The 25,048-nt window shown below is 33.2% G+C and overlaps 4 protein-coding genes and 1 pseudogene across 4 annotated transcripts; 3 read left to right on the forward strand and 2 right to left on the reverse strand.

Annotated features, from left to right (window-relative positions):
• The first annotated feature begins 1,160 nt into the window (after positions 1-1,160).
• LOC125856844 (uncharacterized) lies at positions 1,161-1,822 on the forward strand. Its single transcript, XM_049536489.1, has one exon. It carries the CDS (start codon positions 1,259-1,261, stop codon positions 1,820-1,822), a length of 564 nt encoding a protein of 187 aa, XP_049392446.1. The 5' UTR covers positions 1,161-1,258.
• A 1,138-nt stretch (positions 1,823-2,960) lies between these two features.
• On the reverse strand, positions 2,961-5,806 carry LOC125855449 (uncharacterized). The gene is made up of 8 exons (XM_049535170.1): positions 5,727-5,806; positions 5,485-5,637; positions 5,336-5,398; positions 5,212-5,256; positions 4,786-5,131; positions 4,431-4,557; positions 3,247-3,782; positions 2,961-3,170 (listed from the first exon to the last, which is right to left on the reverse strand). The coding sequence occupies exons 2-8, from the start codon at positions 5,576-5,578 to the stop codon at positions 2,993-2,995; spliced, it is 1,389 nt and encodes a 462-aa protein (XP_049391127.1). The 5' UTR covers positions 5,579-5,637; positions 5,727-5,806; the 3' UTR covers positions 2,961-2,992.
• A 134-nt stretch (positions 5,807-5,940) lies between these two features.
• Positions 5,941-8,486, reverse strand: LOC125854836 (uncharacterized; annotated as a pseudogene).
• Positions 8,487-11,019: 2,533 nt separating this feature from the next.
• On the forward strand, positions 11,020-14,798 carry LOC125854837 (probable beta-D-xylosidase 7). Its single transcript, XM_049534423.1, has 6 exons — positions 11,020-11,418; positions 11,569-11,871; positions 12,167-12,336; positions 12,441-12,538; positions 13,274-14,038; positions 14,139-14,798. The coding sequence occupies exons 1-6, from the start codon at positions 11,020-11,022 to the stop codon at positions 14,723-14,725; spliced, it is 2,322 nt and encodes a 773-aa protein (XP_049390380.1). The 3' UTR covers positions 14,726-14,798.
• Positions 14,799-18,012: 3,214 nt separating this feature from the next.
• Positions 18,013-22,439, forward strand: LOC125855376 (probable beta-D-xylosidase 7). Its single transcript, XM_049535096.1, has 6 exons — positions 18,013-18,431; positions 19,061-19,363; positions 19,726-19,895; positions 20,001-20,098; positions 20,757-21,521; positions 21,635-22,439. Exons 1-6 carry the CDS (start codon positions 18,021-18,023, stop codon positions 22,219-22,221), a joined length of 2,334 nt encoding a protein of 777 aa, XP_049391053.1. The 5' UTR covers positions 18,013-18,020; the 3' UTR covers positions 22,222-22,439.
• Positions 22,440-25,048: the final 2,609 nt, after the last annotated feature.

Below are 25,048 nucleotides of genomic sequence, written 5' to 3' on the forward strand. Positions count from 1 at the left end.
CTTAGTTATTTGTTTCAATTTTTTTCTTAATTCACTCTTCTAATTCAAGTTTAATATATTGTAATACACTTTTAATACAAGTTTAATTCATTTTTGCAGTTTGTTGGTTGATTTGTTATGATTTGACGACTTGTTTAAATTCTTTCTTAATTCACTCTTCTGATTGATTTTCTTGGTTAATTCATAATAGATTCAAGTTTAATTCAATCTATAGAACACTCTCTCGTCGTTTCCTTAGTTATTTGTTTCAATTTTTTTCTTAATTCAACTTTAATACATTGTAATACACTTTAACTATTGTTAATCCCAATCACTCATTATTTGAGAAAGATCAAGTGTATAAGAATAAATATGTCCTCACCAGTGCACTAACAAGACATTCCATTCTTAAGCATTTTCAATTCAAGACAACAAGATCAAGCTCAATCAGGTAAGACCTAAATTCAAGTCACTTTAAATTATTGATTGTATATTAAATTTTTTTCAACAGCTATTCGATACAGTGCTTAGGTGAAAACTGTAGTTGGAGTTTACGAGCTTCAAGCTTGAACAAATCTCAAATGTTCAAGATTAGAGGATTTGAAAGTGAACACACATGTTTGTTGCTACATAATTCATTATCGGAAAGGCAAGCAACTAAGAGTGTTGTTGGGAGTATTATTGTCGGTAAATATGCTGAACCAGATGTTATTTACACACCAAAAGATATACAACGTGACATGTTAGCTGAATATGGTGTGCGACTCACATATATGCAAACATGGAGAGCTAAAGAAGCAGCTCTTGAATTAGTCCGGGGTGATTCAATTCAATCATATGCAAAGTTTCCAAGCTACTTTCACATACTAGAGGCAACTTACCCTGGTTCCCATATAAGATTGCACAAATAAGAGGATGACCGTTTTCTATATGTGTTTGTAGCTTTGTTCACCTCGAAAAAAGGATGGGAATATTGTAGACCAATTGTAGTTGTTGATGGAACTTTCTTAAAAGGAGCATACAAAGGGACACTACTAACCGCTAATACCTTAGATGCAACAGGTGAGACTTTCGAATATGATACTAGTATTTTCTATATTGAATTTCTGAACTATGAATTATAATTGCAGTAAAAATGTATTAAAATTGTATTAAACAAATTGTACATGGTGCAGGGAGTATACTGCCACTTGCTTATGCCATTGTTGATTCAGAGAATGATGCATCTTGGAGGTGGTTTTTTGAGCAATTCAGAGACACATTCGGTCAAAGATTAGAGATGTGTATCGTTTCCGATAGGCATGCAAGCATTATTAAGGCAGCTTCGAGAGTCTATGATGAAGTACCTCATTTTGCGTGTATGTGGCACTTACTGCAAAACATAATGAAATACTTCAGAAAAAGTCAGCAAAGGGTAACTGAGTTGTTCTACTCTATGGCAAAAACATACACCATGACAAAATTTAATCAATGTATGACAATAGTTGAGAAAATAGATAAGAGGATCAAATATTACTTGCTGAACATTGGATACAACAAATGGTCGCGTGTGCATGCTGAAGTAAACAGAACTTGGATGATGACGTCAAATATAGCAGAATCAGTCAATTCAAGAACAAGACATGCCAAAGTTCTTACAGTCTTACACCTCTTGGAGTTCATGAGACAGCTTGTCCAGAAATGGAATAACAATAACAAATCAAAGGCGACATTTTCAGGTTTTCACCTTGGGAAAAAGTATGAAAATATATTGCGGCGCAATAAAATTGCATCAGAGAAATTAAGGGTATGCTTGATCTGTAAATTATTTTTGCTAATATTTTTTCTTCTGATTCATATCTAACATCTCTCTTGATTATATTTTTTTCTTTTCATAGGTTATAGAGACAAATAAATATGTGTATACGGTACTTGATGGTATTACACAATTCACAGTTTGTCTTCACCAACGTACATGCACATGTGGGAGATTTCAATTGGATGAGTTGCCATGTCCACATGCTTTGGCTGTTTTAACAATAAAGCACACTGGTTATGAGAAATATTGCTCTGATTACTATACAAGAAAAAATTTATTGCTGACATATCAGTTTCAAATGGATCCCCTGCCAGATGAAAGCACATGGAACACACCAACACATGTTCTTGAAGAGGTTGTACTTCCACCTCATGGAAAGAGACCTCCGGGAAGACCAAAAAATAAAAGACATACACAACTGAGAGAAGATGGATCCAAGAAGGCGAAAATTACATGCAGCAACTGTGGACAACAAGATCACAACAGGAAGACTTGCAAAAATGTTAGGCCTTATGATCAAGAATAAGAATAAGAAATAAAATTTGTTTTACCATGATTTTCTTGGTTAATTCATAATAGATTCAAGTTTAATTTAATTTATAGAACACTCTCTCGTCGTTTTCTTAGTTATTTGTTTCCATTTTTTTCTTAATTCACTCTTCTAATTCAAGTTTAATACATTGTAATACACTTTTAATACAAGTTTAATTCATTTTTGCAGTTTGTTGGTTGATTTGTTATGATTTGACGACTTGTTTAAATTCTTTCTTAATTCACTTTTCTGATTGATTTTCTTGGTTAATTCATAATAGATTCAAGTTTAATTCAATCTATAAAACTCTCTCGTCGTTTCCTTAGTTATTTGTTTCAATTTTTTTCTTAATTCAACTTTAATACATTGTAATACACTTTAACTATTGATTACCTCAATGCTTAGTTTCCTTATTGCTGTTGAATCTCTATTGAAACACCCAAATACGAATTGGTACAATATACACCTAATTACAAGATCCGCAAATACCCAAATACGAAAAAAAGAAACATCTTTCGTGCAAGCAAGTACCATTGCATGCCAGCACATATTTGTTCAATAAAAGCTAAGCAATCAGAAAGTGAAGAATAGACCAATATAGTTTTTTATAGCCATACTAACTACAAATTGTTTTTACACCATATAGTTTTCACAGTGATACTAACTAATATAACTATATTTCTTTATCTTTCTGATCTTTCGTCTTCACTTTGAAGGTCACTCGCTTGCTTCCTTCTTGCATATTCCCATAATATAGCTCCAAATCTCTTTCGGAGAATGTCTGCCTTTACTTGTTGATTTAGAATATGTTGGCCATTACTTACAAACTCCGCAAATGCAGCAACGAAAACTCCACAGTCCCTAAAAAATTCAATATAAAATTATTATCAAAATATCTACTTAATACAAAAAAGAATACCTATTTGATAATACTTACAGCGAGTCATCTTGTTGTCTGGGAACACCTTTAGTTATGAAGTGAAACTCAATTTTCTCGAACTCATCTATCCCACTGTATTTCGGTGTTGCCTTCAATTCAGGACGCTTATCATAGAACTTGACCACACTCAGGTAATATGGTAAAACAATTGAAAGCATCTCAACAATATTTTTAACCTCAAAATTCACCCCACCCCTTGCCGGAAATGAATCATATACCTCCAAAGACCTTTGCACAATATCAAACACGACAAGAATCCAATGACAACCCTCTTTAATGTTTAGTGGAAAAAGAATATAATCCACTTTATCCCACGAAGTGCTTGCCAACAAACGATGTCCACATATATACCGGGCAATATCATCAGAATCTTTTACTTTATAGTTCTTCTTATTCTCATGAGCATCACAAAGTTGAAAGAAAGAAGTAGTAATTTTCGTCTTGAACACACAATCAGTAGTCGTAAATCGAACATTACTGTTGACTTCATATTTTCCTTTCTTTCTTAGATAATAGAAAATGACATCAATATGCTGCAAAAAATTAGAATTGAACTGTAAAAAAGAAATAGTCTCAAGAAACAAACATTCAATTAACCTCAAGAAACTCAGTAAGTGATATTGCAACACACAAGATTCACAAAATTCTCACAAGATTCAATTAGTCTCCAAGAAGTTGTCAGTTAGTAAGTGTCAACCACTTATATATAAAATGTTGGGAAAGATAAACACGTGGATAGTAAGACGTTATCTTACACAAGGAGACTACAATTGGTGTAATGTGTTCTAACCTCTATCCAAGCATTCTGGTCACAAATATAATACAGAATCTGAAACACATCAGCACCTATTCAGTCTAATGTGATTTGGCATAAATTATTGAACTAGCTATCCATCAATAGGAACAGCTAGCACAGGATACACTGAATAGCTGGAGTGGGCTACAATGCATGCGACAAGTAAAGCAATAGAAACTTAAGTGTATAAAATGACACAAGCAGTAGCAATAATCTACTTCATATGGCAGGAGAGAAATTACAGAATTTTTCAACCCAAGGAACACAAAGGTGCTCACTAGACAAATCATTCAGGAAATTCAACAGCAGAGGTAGTATGACTCCTAGAATGGCAAGCGTTATGAATAACAAATATTGACGTCCAATTAAACTTTATACAACTAACCTCATCACACCATTCTTGTCCAGAATGTGCCAATTTGAAAAACCAGTGTCTTTCTGCTACATTACAAATACCTAATTCAAATGCTGGACTGATAACATTAAGAGCATCTGTATAAGGTTTCTTTCCCCTATCAAAACATAAAAAAATTACAACATAAATACTCAGAAACGGGACAGCAACAAATAAAAAAGAGGTAACTAAGGAAACTAAAGAAGAGTGAATTAAGAAACTTGTATCTATTGTGAATTAGAGGTAACGAGAGAGTTCTATAGATTGAATTAAACTTGTATCTATTATGAATTATGTAAGTTATTCAACAGTAACAAATTAACCAGCAAACTTCAAAATGAATTACCTCTTCTTTGTACCCATATAAAGCCACTTAATGAATGAATCGATCAAATCTGATTCATTATCTCCTCCAGTTGCATATGAAAAAGGATGTTTTGTCTCAAAAAACTGACGTGTTACACATAAAGTTCCTCCAGATTCGAAATGTTGTGTGTAGGGAGATGTTATTAACTTTCCTGGATTTTTCTTTCTGCCACGTTTCTTCGGTGTCACTTTCTTTTTGTTTTGATCAACAGGGGCTCTTTTCTTTAGATAAGATTCTTCGGTCTTATTGATCTGAGAAAGATCTTCATCAAGAAAAATAAAATCATCAAGAGTATGCAAAGGTTTTTGACAATCCTCTGTTGCATCTGCATACAATAGACATATTGATTAATTTACAGTCAACAGATGCAACACTTATTTATGTTGGCTTTGTTGACTACATTACCATAAGGTTGCGCCCCAACTGTATTCACATCAGCAACCTCTTGGACTGTAAGCAAAGTAAATATTTTAATAATGTTATTAAAATAAAATGAAAGAAGTTTATTTGAAGTGAAGAAAATTAATACCATTTATATCAGCAACAACCTCTGACAAAACTTTTTCAATAGCAATTCCTGCAACATCTTCCTCTGTACATAACAAAAACATTTAAAATAAGATAGTTGAATTAACATATATGAAATATGTAATATATTTGTATAAAACCCTTCATTACCTATTTTACTTGATACTCTTTCAAAATTTTCAACGTCAGCAAATCTAACTGAAGTTTTAAGCACTTGAGATTCTTCATTTTGATTTGATCTCATAACATGAGCATCGTGACCTCTTGATTCATTTACAGATGCATTAACATAGGGAGAGAATGCTGTATATGTAATTAACACATATTATAAGAAAAACATATTAAAAGTATATTATGACTATAACAGAAATGTATTGAAAATATAAAGAAACCTCCATTGAAATCTAATCCACCCGAAAACGTCTCGCCAGCCTGCTTCTTAGATGGTTCCCTGACTGCTCTGATAACAGAGCTGCTGCCACCATTCTTAGCAAACAACAAAGAAATATCCTCCAATAATTGTTTGTTAGAATTCACCACAAATTCTTTGATTTCATTAAATCCTAAATCAATTTTCTCTTCAAGTGCTTTGTTATTTTCATTCACCTAGTAGATATTAAACCATAACACAAAAATTAAAAATATAAAAGTTCTGGAAAAAAAAGAGCCTAAAGTCAAGTTTGTATATACCTTTACAAATTCTTTTCTCAATTCAATAACTTCATTGGTCAACATGTCTAGACCATGACTTGATCCTTTAGGCTCCAATTTCAAAATTTCAGCATTGTAATCACGAGGTTCAGGAAGCCTGCATTTAGATAATTCATCTTCACTAGCCACTATGTTCTCAAACTGAAAAACCAAATAAACAAAATAAAAATAGATATAGTAACTTGAGTAGAATTAAACAATGCCATAAAATGTATTAACTTTGTACAAATACCTTATGTTTTGTAGGCATGAAGAGATATTTCTCAATATATTTTTGCCATGGACTTTCGGCAATTGTCTTCCAATTCAAGATTCTTGGAATTGAGTTAGCAACCCGAATGACTATATCTTCATCAACTTTTGAACAACACTCAAAAAATCCAAATTTGAAGAGAAAGAGGCAAGTCACCCAATCTATAGTATTTATGGGTTGACTTAAGCTCATGTCTCACAGAATCAGACAACTTTTTGTAGACATCTAAACCCCACAGATATGAATTGAATTGTCCACTTTCCACAAGGTAAAAATCTCTATTACTAATTTGGTATTCGTTGTCCTCATATGAAAATAAAAAATCATTAATGAAGAAGAGAACAGCCAATGAAACAGCTGAGTCATCATCTAGGAATTTTTTAAGCTAGAAACAACGCACGTAGATGACTTTTTGCAACAGTGATTTTTTCCGGAAAATAACTACTCAACAAACTACATTTAGAATCAGGAACAGTGATAGGAGTGCCATCACTAACACAATTTAAGCCGGTAACTATTCCAAATTCTCTAAGACCAAAAAATAACTTTTTGTTTTTTATTTCAATAGCAAACACATCATCCGGTGTGTGTTTTAACTCTCTATTAATAAGGCAATGAATAACTTGTAGTTGTGTGCTCGTTTTTGGAAGGTCAAGAAAGTAACCAAAACATGTATTCCTGAACAACTCAAGTTGTTTATCAGATAAAGATAGTTTGATTTGGTCGATGACACTATGATTAGTGTAAGATGACCACCTACTCGAAATATACACAACATCCGGATGTTTCTAGAATTTACGATCCTGCATATGTATTAAACATGAATTAAAAATGTGTTACTACATACTAAAGTTGAATTAAAGATGAATTTCACATACTATGTATCAAAGCAAGGTAGTAATCAGTTGAATTAAAGATGAATTACACCGATGACCACTTCTAGTTCCAAAATCCAAACCCAGAACTTATCAACTTCAACACAAGCAGCCTAAACAATGATCTAGTTGTCATACACTTAAAGCTCTATTTTATATCAAAAAACCAACTTCCAAAGCAATTTAAACCTACATTTCCACTTTATCCATTGGAACAAAACATTCGAGTGTGGGAGAAAAGATCAGATAGAACATGAAACAATGTTACTCCAAAATATATGATGTGTCCTCTCATTGACACATCTTTTCACACGAACAAGTGTTACCAGCTATTTGACAAGCTCCCACTAATTCTAGACAAAACAATGGACAAAGGGAGATATTTTGCAATTAAGTAAAACATAAATGTCAAATTCAAAGTGACTGCTAGCTTCCTGCTATAGCACTGCTCTTCATTGGAAGAGTATTCAAGACACTAGGACACTCAATCCCAAACTAGTTAGGGTCAGCACTCAGAATCTTATTTATCCCTCCCCTTTATTTAGGTGACCCTATTAATCAAACAAATGCAAAACCTGCTCTATTCACTTCCTGCCATTTCTTCAGATGACAATCCCTTAAACTTGAGATATAAAGCTACTAATAGCTAGCACTGCAACACTATGCATCCTAACTTGATATCTCACATTCATATTTGAGTGTTTAAAACAAATTGTATTACTACATACTAAAGTTGAATTAAAGGTGAATTCCACATACTAGATCTCAAAATCAAGGCAGTAATCAGTATACAATCATTCCTAAAACAACAACTAACTAGGAAAAATACTATCACATACCGGATATCTACTCTCTGGTAGAATGACATTTTGAGGCAATCGATTTCGAGTTTTTGCATCCTTCACTGGCTTCTTCTTCTCCGGCCCATCTTTATTTTTCAATTTTTTTGACTGAACTTGAGGAGGTAAATCATCAAAATCGTCATCACAGTCCACGATTTTCTTCGACGTAGATGCTAAATCAACGCATCTTTTTTTCGATTTCTTCACATTGTTCACCTCTTTAACTCATTTTTTACCTTTGTTCTGCTTCTTGTTCTGCTCCTCCTTGTTCTGCTCACCCTTGTTTTGCTCACCCGATTCTTGTGAGATTCCCAAACTAAAATTGGGACAGTCATTAACTTCATCAGTAGGAGATGAAACTTGACCCCTCTTTCGACTCCTTCTATAAACTTTCTGATTCGAAGTACCAACATCACTAAGTATCCGCGGACTTCTTCTAGGCGATTTTCGTGCTCCTCCTTCTTCTTCCATTAGAATTATGTGCTGAAAGATGGGGAAGAAAGAACAACAAAACCCTAAAATTTTCGGACAGAAGAGTAGAAAGAAAAGAGAAAGAGGATATGAGCGAATGGGCAACACTTTTCTTGCTTTAGTTTAAAAATTACATGAAAAGGAACAAATTTGTTTTAAAATTGTTTTAAGTAACTATTGCTAAAAGTTGACAAAAATGGTAATAAATTAAAAGTATACTTAAAAATGGTAATTATTAAATAAAAGGCCTTCACTTATGTAATTTTTCCTTAATTGTACTAGGGGAATGTGGCCCGTGCTGGCATGGAAAACGTTATATCAAAATTTAATATCTGAGTAAAAGTTGAATTGTTAATACGTATCATAAAGTGCAAAACGTACTTAAAGAAGATAAACTTTTTACATATTACTTAATTGTTTGATGATATTTGCTAAGGAGTCAAGTTTACAAGATAGGTATGTACATTTTATTTACATGATAAAAAAAATGCAATGCTTCGTATGGAAGGTTAACTAAGGTGTAGTCTTAGTTATTGTGGTCTTTGAACATAAGATTGAGACCTGTTACATTAGGTAGAGAAGATGAATTAGTATTCATGAAAATATCTTGAAAAAAAGATTGAATCACAATTAGTTGTTACAGACAGATATAAGTACAAATTTGTTACTTCTATTTTTTTAAATTTATAAAAATACACATGAACCAACCATATCCTCGATAATATAGCAAAAGGTGGCTCTATCCATATTTCAAAAGCGAGAAACAAAAGATTTTCCACTGATGGTAAAATTAAAATACAAGAGTAAGTTGCATTTGTAAGCAAAAAAAATGGTCTATAAACAAAATAGTTATAAGCTAAAAAATATCATCAGCTAATTTTACTACGTAGTGACTACTCCTATATATATAGTGATGTGACCACTCACAAAACATAGAAAGGTGGTCACCGAATGTTTTTCCACTTCAAGCCTTCACTCCATTTACGGTTTGCAGATTTAATAGTAGCAAAATTGACAAGTTTCCTCAGTGGAAGATAAGCCAAAAAGAATGTAAGTACACCAAAAACGTAATGCAACGGATGAGGTCATTATTCTCTTAACTAGATCCCCAAATATAGAAAAATATTGATTAAGGAGCGTTTTCCTCTGAATGAGCTTTACGTGATATAAATTCGGATTAATCAGACTCCATCAAATGAAAAAGAGAAAATGGTCAAATTCCCACTCAATCTATTACCGGATTCCCAACTACACACTTAACCTTCACGGGGGTACTATCACCCCCTGAACTGTTTAAAACTGAAATTATCATCTCCCTAAATGCTTGTGTGGCGAAGTGAGTGTATGTCACTCTCCCTAAGAGAGTAAGCAGCGAAAATAAATATTAGAACTTTATTTTTATTTTTAGTATATATATATATATATATCTTCTATTTTTTTCCTTATTCCTTTCTTTCTTCTTCATAGAAATATCTTCCTTCTTTGGACCAGATCTGTCCGTCTCTCGTCATTTCTACGTCGTTGCCGCCGCTACTATCTTCACCGGATGTACCATAGAATTTTTGTATTCCTCTTGATTCGAATTTGTGTATGAAATTAGGAATTTTTGAAAATCAACTCTTTATCAATATTATTGGAGTTGCTAATCATCCTTGTAAATAGTCAACCCACTAAGTTGATTCGGTTGACAAATTTTTATTTTGATTCTTTGGAGCTCCAAATTTGTAATTTTAATCCAAACCAATGAAGAATTTTGAATTTTCGATGAAAGCCAAATTTGATTTTAAGAATAAAAATGTTTTTGGCTATGCGATTGAAAACAACAATGGAGTGCTTGTTTGTACCATCAAGCGGCCTAAGATTTACATCTCGGTATGTTCACATAATTTCGATTTTAAATAGTTTAGGGGGTGATAGGACCCCCGTAAAGTTTAAGTGTGTAGTTGGAAATCCGGTAATAGATTAGGGGACATTTGACCATTTTCTCAATGAAAAAATAAAAAAAAGGAAGGAAGTAGATTTTAATATATTTTTTAGAACAAGTAGAATGTAGCAATATGAAGCAGACTATCACTATTCAAGATAAAATAAAAGGAGCTCCACATATCCTAGGTTTATTTTGCAAAAAAAAGACACTGAGATGGCCGGAAACCAAAATTAGGATAAAACTAATTCATCATCTTAAAATTAATATCAAATATTTGAAACTTAATTACGAGATCCTTTCTTCTCCTTCTTTTTCAACGGATAATGACCAATAAGTCATAACTGTTTTACGATTATAGTAATTGTGAAGCTTTCTTAATGCTCCACCATCAAATTCAAATAGAAAACATATTCTAAAAATATGTGAAATTCACCGATCATAAATGATTGAAAAAGAAGAGGCGTCACAGATTAAATTCATCATTGGCTAATTTTAGTAAATTGGTATCTTTACGTATGTATTGTTACATTTAATTTTAGCCATAGGCAAGTACATTATATAAGTGACTTGTTTTACAGAAGAAACAGCATTAAAATCACCAACAAAATGGGAATAATAACTAATAAATTCATCGTCACGTTTATTTCAGTGCTCCTTTTCCTCCGTACTGAATCAACTCAACCTCCATTTTCATGTGACTCGTCCAACTCAAATACAAGTTCATTTCCCTTCTGCAACAACTCGTTACCAATTTCACAAAGGGTAAACGACCTCGTTTCGCGTCTCACTGTGGATGAGAAAATCTTACAGTTGGTTAATGGAGCGCCTGAAATACCTCGACTCGGTATCTCCGCCTACGAGTGGTGGTCGGAAGGATTACACGGCGTTTCTAGGCATGGAAAAGGCACGTTTTTCAATGGCACCATTAAAGCTGCAACTCAGTTCCCTCAAATCATTCTTACTGCTTCCACCTTTGATGAAAATCTCTGGTATCGCATCGCTCAGGTACGTACTTATGGCTCTGTCATTTCTACTTGAAGGACATGGTTTTGTGAAGTAGGAAAATGAGTTGTTGGACATCGAAAATGTTTTGTTCGATAGAAGAAGCGCAAAAAATTACTATTACTAGTTAGTTAAACTTGTTGTTTTCTGTAGGCGATTGGAAAAGAGGCAAGAGCAGTGTACAATGCAGGTCAGCTAAAGGGAATGACATTATGGGCACCAAATATAAACATATTCAGGGATCCAAGGTGGGGGAGAGGGCAAGAGACACCAGGGGAAGACCCTATGGTGGTGGGAAAATATGGAGTGGCCTATGTAAGAGGACTTCAAGGGGATAGTTTTGAAGGTGGGAAGCTTAAAGATGGGCATCTTCAAACCTCTGCTTGCTGTAAGCACTTCATTGCTCAAGATATGGATACTTGGAATAACTTCAGTCGTTACACCTTTGATGCTCACGTAAGTCTTAACTAACTCTGTTACTGCTGCACATTCATTTTAGCGTTATCTTGTGGATAGCTTAAGTTTGTTTACGGAGGAAATTTCCATTTTTGGAATGACAAATATACTTCTTTTGGCTCCCTGTGATATATATGCCACAACCAAGAAGGTTCGCACGTGAGAGGAAGCTTTTAGATTAGACGGTTCACACAATTCAATTAAGTTGTTAAATGAGGTTGTATTCACACACTTCAAGAGTAACATTTACAAGATTGTTAGCACTATTTCTATTCTAATACATGGAGTTATTCAGGTCTTGAAGCAAGATTTGGCAGATTCATATGAACCACCCTTCAAGAATTGCGTGGAACAAGGGAAAGCCAGCAGTGTAATGTGTGCTTACAATCTTGTTAACGGGATCCCAAATTGTGCCAACTTTGATCTTTTGACAACTACTGCCCGTGGAAAATGGGGTCTCCAAGGGTAATTTCCAAAAAATAGAAGAGAATGTTTAATCATGTTTCATTTCATTCGTACATGAAATCTAACTGCATATCTATGAGACTAATTGTTACATGTAATTAAAGGTACATCGTATCAGATTGTGATGCAGTTGCCATTATGTATACTCACCAAGGTTATGCTAAAGAACCTGAAGATGCAGTAGCTGCTACCCTCAGAGCTGGTAAATGATCTATCGACTGTTTCTATTACTTTTCTGCTAAAGAGCAAACTTTTCTGAAAAACTAATTAGTAGAAAAAACAATAGGTTGCTCGTTAATGAAATCGAAGACTGAAAGCCTCACATCAATTATGTCTTGGCACTTTTTATTCTAAAGTGTGAAGTGTGACACCATGCATGTCGTGACAGAAAAAAGTTGATTGATGTACAACCCATTCTCTAGTGCAGCATGTTTTGTAAAATGCAGGACCATTGCATGCCCATGACTTGGTCCATTCTGTCCTGAAGCTGGATGGTCTGTGCATTATTGCTACTAGCATGCTTTCTGGCCTTTTTTATAAATGCTGTCATTTTTTCCAAAAGTTCTTCTCTCTTTAAGCTTTTTGGTACTATTGATCTATTTGAGATTTTTCTGGCATAGCATTTACATGCTAAAACATCTGTTATTATTATTTGTGAGTTGAAATTCAATACTTCCTATTGTCCAATATGAATGTAGGAAAGAAGTAGCATGCATGACTTTTCTTGGTAGAGATGAATTTGTTTCAGACGAATCCTTGATTGAACGTAGTCAAATTTCTACTTGTAAAAAAAAATGTAACAAAAGAGAATTGTTTATTATGCATAATGAGACAATTTGTCAAAACAATGTATGACAACTAGAATTTTTTTTCAAATCTAAGAAAATGTCATTGATGAAAACTAAATGTGTCTTTGTTCTTGGCAATGAAATTTTAGGCATGGATGTGAATTGTGGTTCCCACTTGAAGAAATACACAAAATCAGCTCTAGAGAAGCAGAAAATACAAGAATCTGATAGAGACAGAGCTCTTCACAATCTCTTCTCTGTTAGAATGAGGCTAGGGCTGTTCAACGGTGACCCAAGAAAATTGGAATATGGAGACATTTCTGCAGCAGCGGTTTGTAGTCAAGAGCATCGGGCACTAGCCCTTGAAGCAGCAAGAAATGGCATTGTCCTTCTAAAAAATTCTGATAGGCTCCTTCCACTTTCAAAGATGAAAACAACGTCTCTTGCTGTAATAGGTCCCAAAGCAAATGATTCTGAAGTACTTCTAGGTAACTACGAAGGCTATCCTTGCAAGAATGTTACATTACTTCAGGGACTTCAGGGATATGTAGAAAATATAACGTACCATCCAGGCTGCGATTTCACCAACTGCACTTCTGCTGCAATAGATGAAGCGGTTGATATAGCGAAAAAAGCAGACTATGTTGTTCTAGTTATGGGATTAGACCAGACTCTTGAAAGAGAGAAGCTTGATCGGATGGAATTGGGGCTACCTGGTATGCAAGAGAGACTCGTTACAGCGATTGCTGAAGCTGCCTCAAAACCTGTTATACTGGTTTTGATGTGTGGAGGTCCAGTTGATGTAACTTTTGCAAAGGACAACCAAAATATAGGAGGCATTTTATGGGTTGGTTATCCTGGTGAGGGTGGAGCTACTGCATTAGCAGAGATTATTTTCGGTAAACACAATCCAGGTGAAGTTCATTTTAAACAATTCTTGTGGTTACTCTATTATGATGTTTAATTATTATTGTTGGGAGTATCCTAAACATGCAATATTACATTACTTTGCAGGGGGGAAATTACCGGTCACTTGGTATCCCAAGGAGTTCAACAAAATACCGATGAATGACATGAGGATGCGACCTGTATCATCCTATGGATATCCAGGGCGGACTTATAGATTCTACAATGGGCCAAAAGTTTTCGAATTTGGCTATGGTCTCAGCTACACTAATTATTCTTACTCATTCGCCTCTGTCAGCAAAAACCAGCTGCATTTCAAGAACCCGAAGGTGAACAAAGTAACTAAACACAGTTCTGTTCTGAACATTGCTGTATCAGACGTTAGACTAGAAGTATGTAACAACGCGATGATAACAGTTAAAGTTGCGGTGAAAAACGGGGGAGAAATGGCTGGTAAGCACCCTGTATTGTTGTTTCTGAGGCACTCTAACACAGTAGATGAGGTTCCAAGAAAGACATTGATAGGATTCAAGAGTGTGAATTTGGAAGCAGGGGCAAATACCCATGTTACATTTGATGTGAAGCCTTGTGAGCACTTCACTAGGGCCAATAGAGATGGTACATTAGTTATTGATGAAGGGAAATATTTCCTTCTTGTGGGAGATGAGGAGTATCCTGTTACTGTGTTTGTATAATCTCCCAGAATTAAGTAAATATCAAGTTAAAATTATTTATGGAAGGTGACTTATCCAATAATATAGTGTCATACTCTATGTACTTCCCGCCAAGGTTTTCAATTTTTCTTTGTCCCCTTTTCATCTTTGATTTACATCACTAACGATAGTACCAACATGCATGTTGCCAGCAATATTCAACTGCTAATAACCGAGTTAAGCTAAAACGTGTGTCCTTGACCTCACCAGTGGCGGATCCAAGATTTCTGTGGAGGGGGTTCGAAATATAAAGAAGTAAACATGTGAAAATTACAAGATAAAAAACTGAGCGAGATAGGAGGAAACTAGTAATCTGAATCCAATAAGTTTAACTTGCCTTGTCATGTCGCGTTTAATTTTTTTTACTTTTACCCTTTTTCATCAAGGTTTTTTTAAAAAATATTTCTTGTGCTTTTTTTCTCTTTTATATTGTAGTGTTCTACTCTATTTTTTGAATTTTTTAAAAATACAACCACTAAGATATTATAATATATATTCATAAGATAAATAATTGACATCGTCGATTTTTTAGTTCATTTAATTCAATTTACTAGGTTGATCATTTGTGAAAAAGATAAATGATGAATAGAACAAATAAGTTTAGTTTAGTTTTCATCTTTTTAAAATCGAACTGAAAAATAATAAGAAAGAAATACTATAAAATTAAGGGCGGAAAATCAATTAATTAGATTTTATTAAAAGATTATACACAATTTTTAAATTTCGTCATTCAATTAACTTTAATTTAATTTATTTTATATAATATTTTTTGTAAATCAATTTCAAATTTAATAATAATTCATCGTTAGTACATGAAAAGAGACTTATGTAGAAATAAAATGAGAAGTATAAATAAGAAGAATAAAAGACAAAAATATCTAAAATATATAAATTACAACAAAGATAAATTGAGAAAAAGAAATAGCATAGAGAGAAAAATAATGATAACAAAAATAATAAAGTTTTACATTGAACCAAAAACAATGAGACATTTCATTAAGTTGGGATTTGAGCCCAAAACGAGAGCCCATTCAACCTTCCAAAAACAAATGAAATAGAGTTGGATTTGAGCCCAAAGCAAGAGCCCATTCAAAGAAAAAAAAACCCAAATGGGAAAATGTTGCAGCGAGTGGGAATCGAACCCAGACCCTTTCAATTAGAGTTGAACTCCTGAACCACTGAACCATGCTTCTCTTTATATTTGAGGGGATTCATTTTAATATATGTACTCATAAAATCAGAAATAGACCTTATATATACAGTGTAATTTTTCGACGAGGGGGTTCGGGTGAACCCCCTGACCTCCACGTGGGTCCGCCCCTGGACCTCACTGTACCATTTTTCCGATAAACAAAAAAGCTGGGGTACGTACATTGCATCTGCTTCTTCAGAAAATCAATCCAATATATAAACTAACAATGTGTTTGAATTTCAGTTTTCAGTTTTAAACTTTAAGGCGCTATGTATGTCCTGAAGTTTACTTTATTACATTGTGTCGTGATTATATTTTTTAGTTCAGAACTTGAGGATATTATGTCTTGAATATAGTTTTTCAGTTCAAAACCTTGAGGCCGTATCCTTAGGCTCAGAATATTAATTTTCAATTCATCCTACTACATTCCTTATTAGTAGGAATCATGACTAAAAAAAAACTTACCAGTGTGTCAAAGTCAAGAAAGCGTTGAGGAGAAATTCCCCACAAAAGTTTGGCATTCGTACTTGTACATTAGAAAAAAACATGACATGTATTTAGCATATTTGTATGTTATAGCTATAGTTTGTATAATTGCGTTTCATAGCAAACATTATGTTTGCTATGACTATTAATACGAATATTTCGGTATACATATACATAAAAAAAATATGTATTTGAGTCTATTTGTATATTTCAGTATACAAATGGGTCATGCATTTGTATATTTCGGTATACAAATGGATCCTGCATTTGTATATTTTGGTATACAAATGTGTCCTGCATTTGTATATTTCGGTATACAAATGGGATGGCAAAAATCATGGAATGTTCGATTCGAATTACAAATAAAAGAAACTATGACTATAACATTTAATTTGAATTAATAGTTTGTTATTTCATACAATTTTCCCTATTTTGAAAGGCTATAGGACGGAATAATTACATTTAATTCGGGGAAAAAAAAGTAAAATGTTTTGAGTCAAATGGTGATTAGGCGAGCATATTTGTTGTTTTGTCATCATAAAACATCAAGTAAACGAGTTGAATTGAATTTGAATAAGTTAAAATAGATTGAATTAATAAATAAACACGTTATTCATTCACTCAAAAGTTATTTGTGTTGAAATAAATTGGACTGAACTAAACTATAACTTGGATCATGACCCAACTTACTCAATTTTTACCAAGTTTTATTTGTTTGATTTTTTTGTAAAGTAGGACCTTATAAAATTATTTTCTTCCTTTATCATGATTATATATAACCTATCAAATTAAAAAATAAATTCTTAAAAATACTTGTGAGTCGATTCAAAAACATATTAACCCATTTTTTTATAAACTAAAGTGAATTTTCATTGGCTAATTTTGTCACATCTACTCCTATAGTGATGTGACCTAATTCACCGTTGCTATGATCCACTCACGAAACATCGATAGGTGGTCACCGAATGTTTTCCACTTCAAGCCTTCACTCCATTTACGATTTGCAGCTTTAATAGCAAAAATGACAAGTTTCCTTAGTGACCACTTAAAAAAAAGTAACGCACAGGTTTTGAATTCGAATCTTTGAATATAAAAAAAAATCTTGGGTAAGGAGCGCTTTCCTTTGAATGGATTCTATGCACCATGCATTCGAATTAATCAAACTCTAATATAAATATCGAACATCGTAGAAAAGAAAAAAAAAAGAAGGGTAAATATTTAAAAACTACATTTGAAAATTAATTACGACAAAAATCAATCTTTCTTCTTCTCTTTTTTTCAACAAATGATGACCAATCGGTCTTAACTGTTTTACGGCAAAGTTAGTTATGAAGCTCTCTTAATTTTCCATCGTTAAATTTATGTAACAGACATCAGTAAAAAATATCCTCAAGTGAAATTCTATCGATCATTAATGATTGGAAAAGAATAGGCGTATACTAAATATAGATTGCATTAAATAGGCATGACGGATCAAATCCATCATTGGCTAATTTAATTTAAGTAAATTGGTATCTTTATTTATTGTTACATTCAATTTTATCCATAGGCAAGTACATTATATATAAGTAACTTGTTCTACAGAAAAACACAAACAAAATGGAACACCCAATAACTAATAAATTCACCGCCACGTTTATCTTCTTCATTTTAGTGCTCCTTTTCCTCCGTACTGAATCAACTCAACCTCCATTTTCATGTGACTCGTCCAACCCAAATACAAGTTCATTTCCCTTCTGCAACGCTGCGTTACCAATCTCACAAAGGGTAAACGACCTCGTTTCGCGTCTCACTGTAGATGAGAAAATCTTACAGCTCGTTAATGGAGCGCCTGAAATACCTCGACTCGGTATCTCCGCTTATGAGTGGTGGTCGGAAGGGTTACACGGCATTTCTAGGCATGGAAAGGGGACGCTTTTCAATGGAACCATTAAGGCGGCAACTCAATTTCCTCAGATCATTCTTACTGCTTCTTCTTTTGATGAAAATCTATGGTATCGTATCGCTCAGGTTAGCCCTGTCATTGTTATCATGTTTGCTAAAAGATAAATTTTCAATTTTAGGGCGTATCACCGGAATTCATCATAAATTGGCTTAGTTTTGTATTGGTTGTCAATCTATATCAGCCAGACATACACGGATCGTGAATTCATGAATCGTGATCGTGTTTACGCTATAATGTCACTTAAAATGCACTCCTTCTGGTCCTTTATAGTTGTCCTGTTTCTCTTTCACACCTCTGCCTCTACCGTGGAATTAGTCGGGTGCGTAAAAACTGTGTGGTGTGATACGAAAAAAGAAGAAGAGTAGAATGAAAATTTGACTTAAAAATATTCTTATTTATTAGTTGATCTTATTTTAATATTTCTGTTTTTTCTTTCACCACATTAATCTCTCTCTATTGGAGTAAGGGTAAGGTGGAACAAACTATTTAAATTCTATCTTGATTTTTAAAAATTTGAAAGTAACTATTAGATAACTTAATGATCTTACAACTTGAATGACATGTATTAAAATCATATCTACTTGAAGTTATGGTTTAAAGTTGGAAATAAAATTATTGGACAGAAGAGGAATGTGTTTGTTGGATAGAAAGAAGAAAATTAGTACTAGTTTGTTAAACTTGTTGCTTTCTGTAGGCAATTGGAAGAGAGGCAAGAGCAGTGTACAATGCAGGTCAGCTAAAGGGAATAACATTATGGGCACCAAATATAAACATACTCAGGGACCCAAGGTGGGGAAGAGGCCAAGAGACACCAGGGGAAGACCCTATGATGGTGGGAAAATATGGAGTGGCTTATGTAAGAGGACTTCAAGGGGATAGTTTTGAAGGTGGGAAGCTTAAAGATGGGCATCTTCAAACATCTGCTTGCTGTAAGCACTTCATTGCTCAAGATATGGATAATTGGCATAACTTCAGTCGTTACACCTTCGATGCTCAAGTAAGTCTTAACTAACTCTGTTGCTGCAGTACATTGATTTTAGCTTTTAGCGTTATCTTGTTGATAGCTTTCAAATGTTTAAGTTTGTTTACGGAAGAAATTTCCACTTTTGGATGACAAATACTCCTTTTGGCTCCCTGTGATATATATGCCACACTCAAGAAGGTTCGCACGTGAGAGGATGTGTTGCATATCTAGAATAAACTTTAAGTATGTATCTCCACAAATATAAACTTTTAGATACATTAGATGATTCATACAATTCAATTAAGTTATCAAATGTGGTTGTATTCCCACATTTGAAGAGTAACATCTACAAGATTGCCAGCATTATTTCTGTTCTAATAAATGGAGCTATTCAGGTCTTGAAGCAAGATTTGGCAGATTCATATGAACCACCCTTCAAGAATTGCGTGGAGCAAGGGAAAGCCAGCAGTGTAATGTGTGCTTACAATCTTGTTAATGGGATCCCAAATTGTGCCAACTTTGATCTTTTGACAACTACTGCCCGTGGAAAATGGGGTCTCCAAGGGTAATTTTCCAAAAATAGAAGAGAATGTTGAATCATGTTTCATTTCATTCATATGTGAAATCTAACTACATATATATAAGACTAATAGTTGTGTGTAATTTAAAGGTACATCGTATCAGATTGTGATGCAGTTGAAAAAATGTATACTGAGCAACATTATGCAAAAGAACCTGAAGATGCAGTAGCTGCTACCCTCAAAGCTGGTAATTGATCTATTGTCTGTTTCAATTACTTTGCTGTTAAGAGAGCAAACTTTTCTAAAAAATCTAATTAGTAGAAAAAACATTGTCTTGCTTGTTTGTGAAATCGAAGATTAAATGCCTCACATCAACTATGTCTTGCTTAATTCTAAAGCGTGAGCTGTGACACAACACATGTCGTAACAGAAAAAAGTTGATTAGTTTATAACCCATTCTCTAGCTTGCGTGTTTTGTAAAATGCAGGACCATTGACATGCCCATGACTTGGTCCATTCTGTCCTGAAGCTGGATGATCTGTGCATTACTATTATTAGCATGCTTTCTGGTCCTTCTAATAAATTCTGTTGATTACTGAAGCATCTGCTATTATGACTTGTGAATTAAAATTCAGTACTTCCTGTTGTCCAATATGAATGTAGGAAGATGAGAAGTAACATGCATTACTTCTCTTGGTAGAGATGAATTTTTTTCCAGATGGATCCTTGATTGAATGTAGTCAAATTCTACTTGTAAGAAAAAATATTATAAAAGAGAACATTTATTATGCATAATGAAACAATATGTCAAAACAATGTATGACAACTAGAAATTACTTTCAAATCTAAGAAAACTTTGTTGATGAAAACTAGATGCGTCTTTGTTCTTGGCAATGTAATTTCAGGCATGGATGTGAATTGTGGTTCCCACTTGAAGAAATACACAAAATCAGCCTTAGAGAAGCAGAAAGTAAAAGAATCTGACGTTGACAGAGCTCTTCACAATCTCTTCTCCGTTAGAATGAGGCTAGGGCTGTTTAACGGTGACCCAAGTAAATTGGAATATGGAGACATTTCTGCAGCAGAGGTTTGTAGTCAAGAGCACCGGGCACTAGCCGTCGAAGCAGCAAGAAGTGGCAGTGTCCTTCTAAAAAATTCCAACAGGCTCCTTCCACTTTCAAAGATGAAAACAACATCCCTTGCTGTAATAGGTCCCAAAGCAAATGATTCTGAAGTACTTCTAGGTAACTATGAAGGCTATTCTTGCAAGAATGTTACATTATTCCAAGGACTTCAGGGATATGTTGCAAACACAATGTACCATCCGGGCTGCGATTTCATCAACTGTACTTCTCCTGCAATAGATGAAGCGGTTAATATAGCAAAAAAAGCAGACTATGTTGTTCTAGTAATGGGATTAGACCAGACTCTTGAAAGAGAGAAGTTTGATAGGACAGAATTGGGGCTACCTGGTATGCAAGAGAAACTCATTACAGCGATCGCCGAAGCTGCCTCAAAACCTGTTATACTGGTTTTGATGTGTGGAGGTCCAGTTGATGTAACTTTTGCAAAGGACAACCAAAAAATAGGAGGCATTTTGTGGGTTGGTTATCCTGGTGAGGGTGGAGCTGCTGCATTAGCACAGATACTTTTCGGTGAACACAATCCAGGTGAAGTTCATTTTTCAACAATCCTTGTGGTTACTCTATTTCCTCAAATGATGTTTAATTGTTATCTATTGCTGGAACACTTGCTAAACATGCAAGACTACATTATTTTGCAGGGGGCAGATCACCAGTCACTTGGTACCCCAAGGAGTTCAACAAAGTACCAATGAATGACATGAGGATGCGACCTGAATCATCCAGTGGATATCCAGGGCGAACTTATAGATTCTACAATGGGCCAAAAGTTTTCGAATTTGGCTACGGTCTCAGCTACACTAATTACTCTTACACATTTACCTCTGTCAGCAAAAACCAGCTGCTTTTCAAGAACCCAAAGATCAACAAGGCAACTGAAAACGGTTCTGTTCTGAACATTGCTGTATCAGACGTTGGACCAGAAGTATGTAACAACGCGATGATAACAGTTAAAGTTGCGGTGAAAAACCAGGGAGAAATGGCTGGTAAGCACCCCGTGTTGTTGTTTCTGAAGCACTCTAACACAGTGGATGAGGTTCCAAGAAAGACATTGATAGGATTCAAGAGTGTGAATTTGGAAGCAGGGGCAAATACCCATGTTACGTTTGATGTGAAGCCTTGTGAGCACTTCACTAGGGCTAATCGAGACGGTACTTTAGTTATTGATGAAGGAAAACATTTCCTTCTTGTGGGAGATCAGGAGTATCCTATTCCTGTATCTCTATGATCTCCCAGATCCAAGGTTTTTAGTTAGTATTAAGATAATAGCAAGTAAAAATTAATTATGGAAGGTGATTTATATATGCTAAATCTGCCAATATTTGCAGAAAGAAATTAGTTCTACTCTAGGTTTATGACAAATTATAGTTTAAATGTGACAAGTGAATTGATGAATAGTAATTGTTTTAATTAGTACTATCAATAAATATACTGTCTTAAGTATCATCCTTTATAAAAAATTCTACTTTAATTTTGAATAGTTTAAACTTTAAAGGATGATTAGTCCCTATCATTTCTACTGATGAATATGACTAGTCCCACAATTAATTATGTTAGAATTCTCATGGATTGTCATTGTCCAACTCACTCGTGTAGCTTACCTCCAACAACTGCATAAAAATTATTCTTTAAACTTACGCTATATATTTTACTAAGTTTTAGGTTGCCTGATTGTACGTTTGATATTTGCATTTTGTAACTAGCAAGATCATTTAAGTTTTAATAATATTTTTATTTTGTGTTGTTGGTTAAAAGAGTTTGAGACCAAAATGATTACTTTTTACATATATTAAGGATTATTCCTGTTAAAGGGTATATATCAATGACCAAAACAATCCAACCACCATATATTAAGGATCATTTTGGTAATCTTCTCTAAAACGTGAACAACCAAAACTTTTCTACCCAAGAACGCATAAAATAATTAGTATGATCTTAATAAATATGGCCACAAAAAGTGTTTAAAGTTAGAAATTCTTGATACTTTAATAACGAATTAACTGAACCTCCAAATATTGTGAAAAAAGTTATTGGGAGTAGAGCACGATATGTCCATCCACTTTGCAATTTAGAACGATATATCTATATTACAAAAATAGCTTACATATACTTCTATAAATTGTTCAAATATATCCTTACTGTTACACTCTTATATGCCAATAAATTTCTTAAAACATGAGTATTTACTATTACCTCGAATGATAATCTATATTACTTTAAAACATGACTCCGTACCAATGTTGCTTGAACTTTTTATCTTTTGTTAAAAGACCACATAATAGATAAAATTATTAGTTACAATTTATCCTAAAATATTATTTAGTTACATTTAGTAAAATAAAATTTGATACGACGAAAAAGGAAGATGAAGAAGAACAAGTTGTTGTTTTTCTGGTTGAAGGTTAATTGTCAATACAATTGGAGTAGGTAAAACAACACGGGAAAAAGGGATAAAAATAGGAGAATAAGTATAAAATTGGCGTAGATTAAAATAACAAGAAAAAAAAATTAATATTTAATATGAGAATAAGTAGGAAACTTATTAGCAGTATTAAACTAGAACTTCCTTTAGTTCATGTTAATTAAATTGTTGAGAATTTTTTTAAGTTTCAGAGAAGTGTTGAAACTTTTTTCATATTTATCCTTCTTTTAATAAGGTTCTTAACTACTTTACATTTTTTTAAAGATTAGTTTAAAAATACTCAAAGGAATAATAACAAAAATAATCTTTAATTTATGTGCTTAAATATTTTTCTTTAGGGTTGATCTTCTGAATTTAGTTTATTTGGAATCCATGTTATTCTAATATAATAAATAATTTATGAAAAGAAAATTAAAAATCCTTCATATTTAGATAACTCCTTTTAGTAGAAAATTATAGTCTAATTATTTAGAAATTCAAGCCACACTATACTCACTAAAACATAAACAAATGTAGTATTCACCTAAGTTATTAGGGCTCGTTTGGTTACCAGATTATTTTATCCTTCCTTTTTTGTTTCTTCCATACAGGCATTTATAATGAATGAGAAGTTGGTACTATGACTAACCAAACCTAAATACGAAGTACAAACTAACAAAGCAAAACGTATTAATACTAAAGTTTCTTCTTACTCTCGTTTTATAATAAACGATGTTTTATCTTGGACACATTTCTTACAAATATTACTCACTTCTATAAAGTAAAAAAAAATGTATTTTTATTAATTTGTCCTTAATAAGATATTAAATAATTTCTTGAAAATTTTATTTATTTAAATAAAAGTAAAATTAAAAGAGAAAAAATCAATATAATGAGATGGACCAAATGATCCCTCCATGTAACTCATTTGATCAAAACTTCAAAAACACATAATAATTTATATTTAGCTAATCATTTTTAAATTTTTTTATTAATATTGAACACCAACTTATGTTAAACCAAGTTTTTGAAAGTACTTAAATAAACTACTTATTTCGTTTGTTTCTGAGTAGTAATAGCTTATGCAATTACTTTCAAAGTACTTTTACTCTTTAATTTTTAAGTCACGTAAGATAAAGATTTATGCTAATTTTGGACATACGTATAAAAAAAATAATATTAAACATCTAATTTAAGTATATCAATCAAATATTCTAATTGGGAAAGTTAATAATGAATACCGACCACTCATAACTCTTATTTGATATAAAATAGGTCAAAAATTAAAGTGCTACAAAGAAATAACTTACATTATATATGTGTACTAATCAGATTTAAAGACGGTGAAATATATTTTTTCATTTATAATAATTTTTACTCAAGCATATAATGCATGAATTTTACTAGATTTACAGGGAGGTAAAAGTTCACGCTCAAAATTAATATAAAATAAAACTATTATTTTCTATACTCGAATTAATCTGCACCAAAAATCATCCTCATTAGATATAAAACTTTATTTCAAAATGTTTTGGCTTTAAATAGATATGTACTTAAGACTAAATGGATAAATTCAATATTGTATATCCAAAACTAGTAGATTTTATCTTACAAGATATAAAAAGTAAATAATTTTATTTTTTTTGGTTTCCCA

The sequence above is a fragment of the Solanum stenotomum genome, chromosome 2, assembly GCF_019186545.1.
Source record: "Solanum stenotomum isolate F172 chromosome 2, ASM1918654v1, whole genome shotgun sequence".
Lineage (NCBI taxonomy): Eukaryota > Viridiplantae > Streptophyta > Magnoliopsida > Solanales > Solanaceae > Solanum > Solanum stenotomum.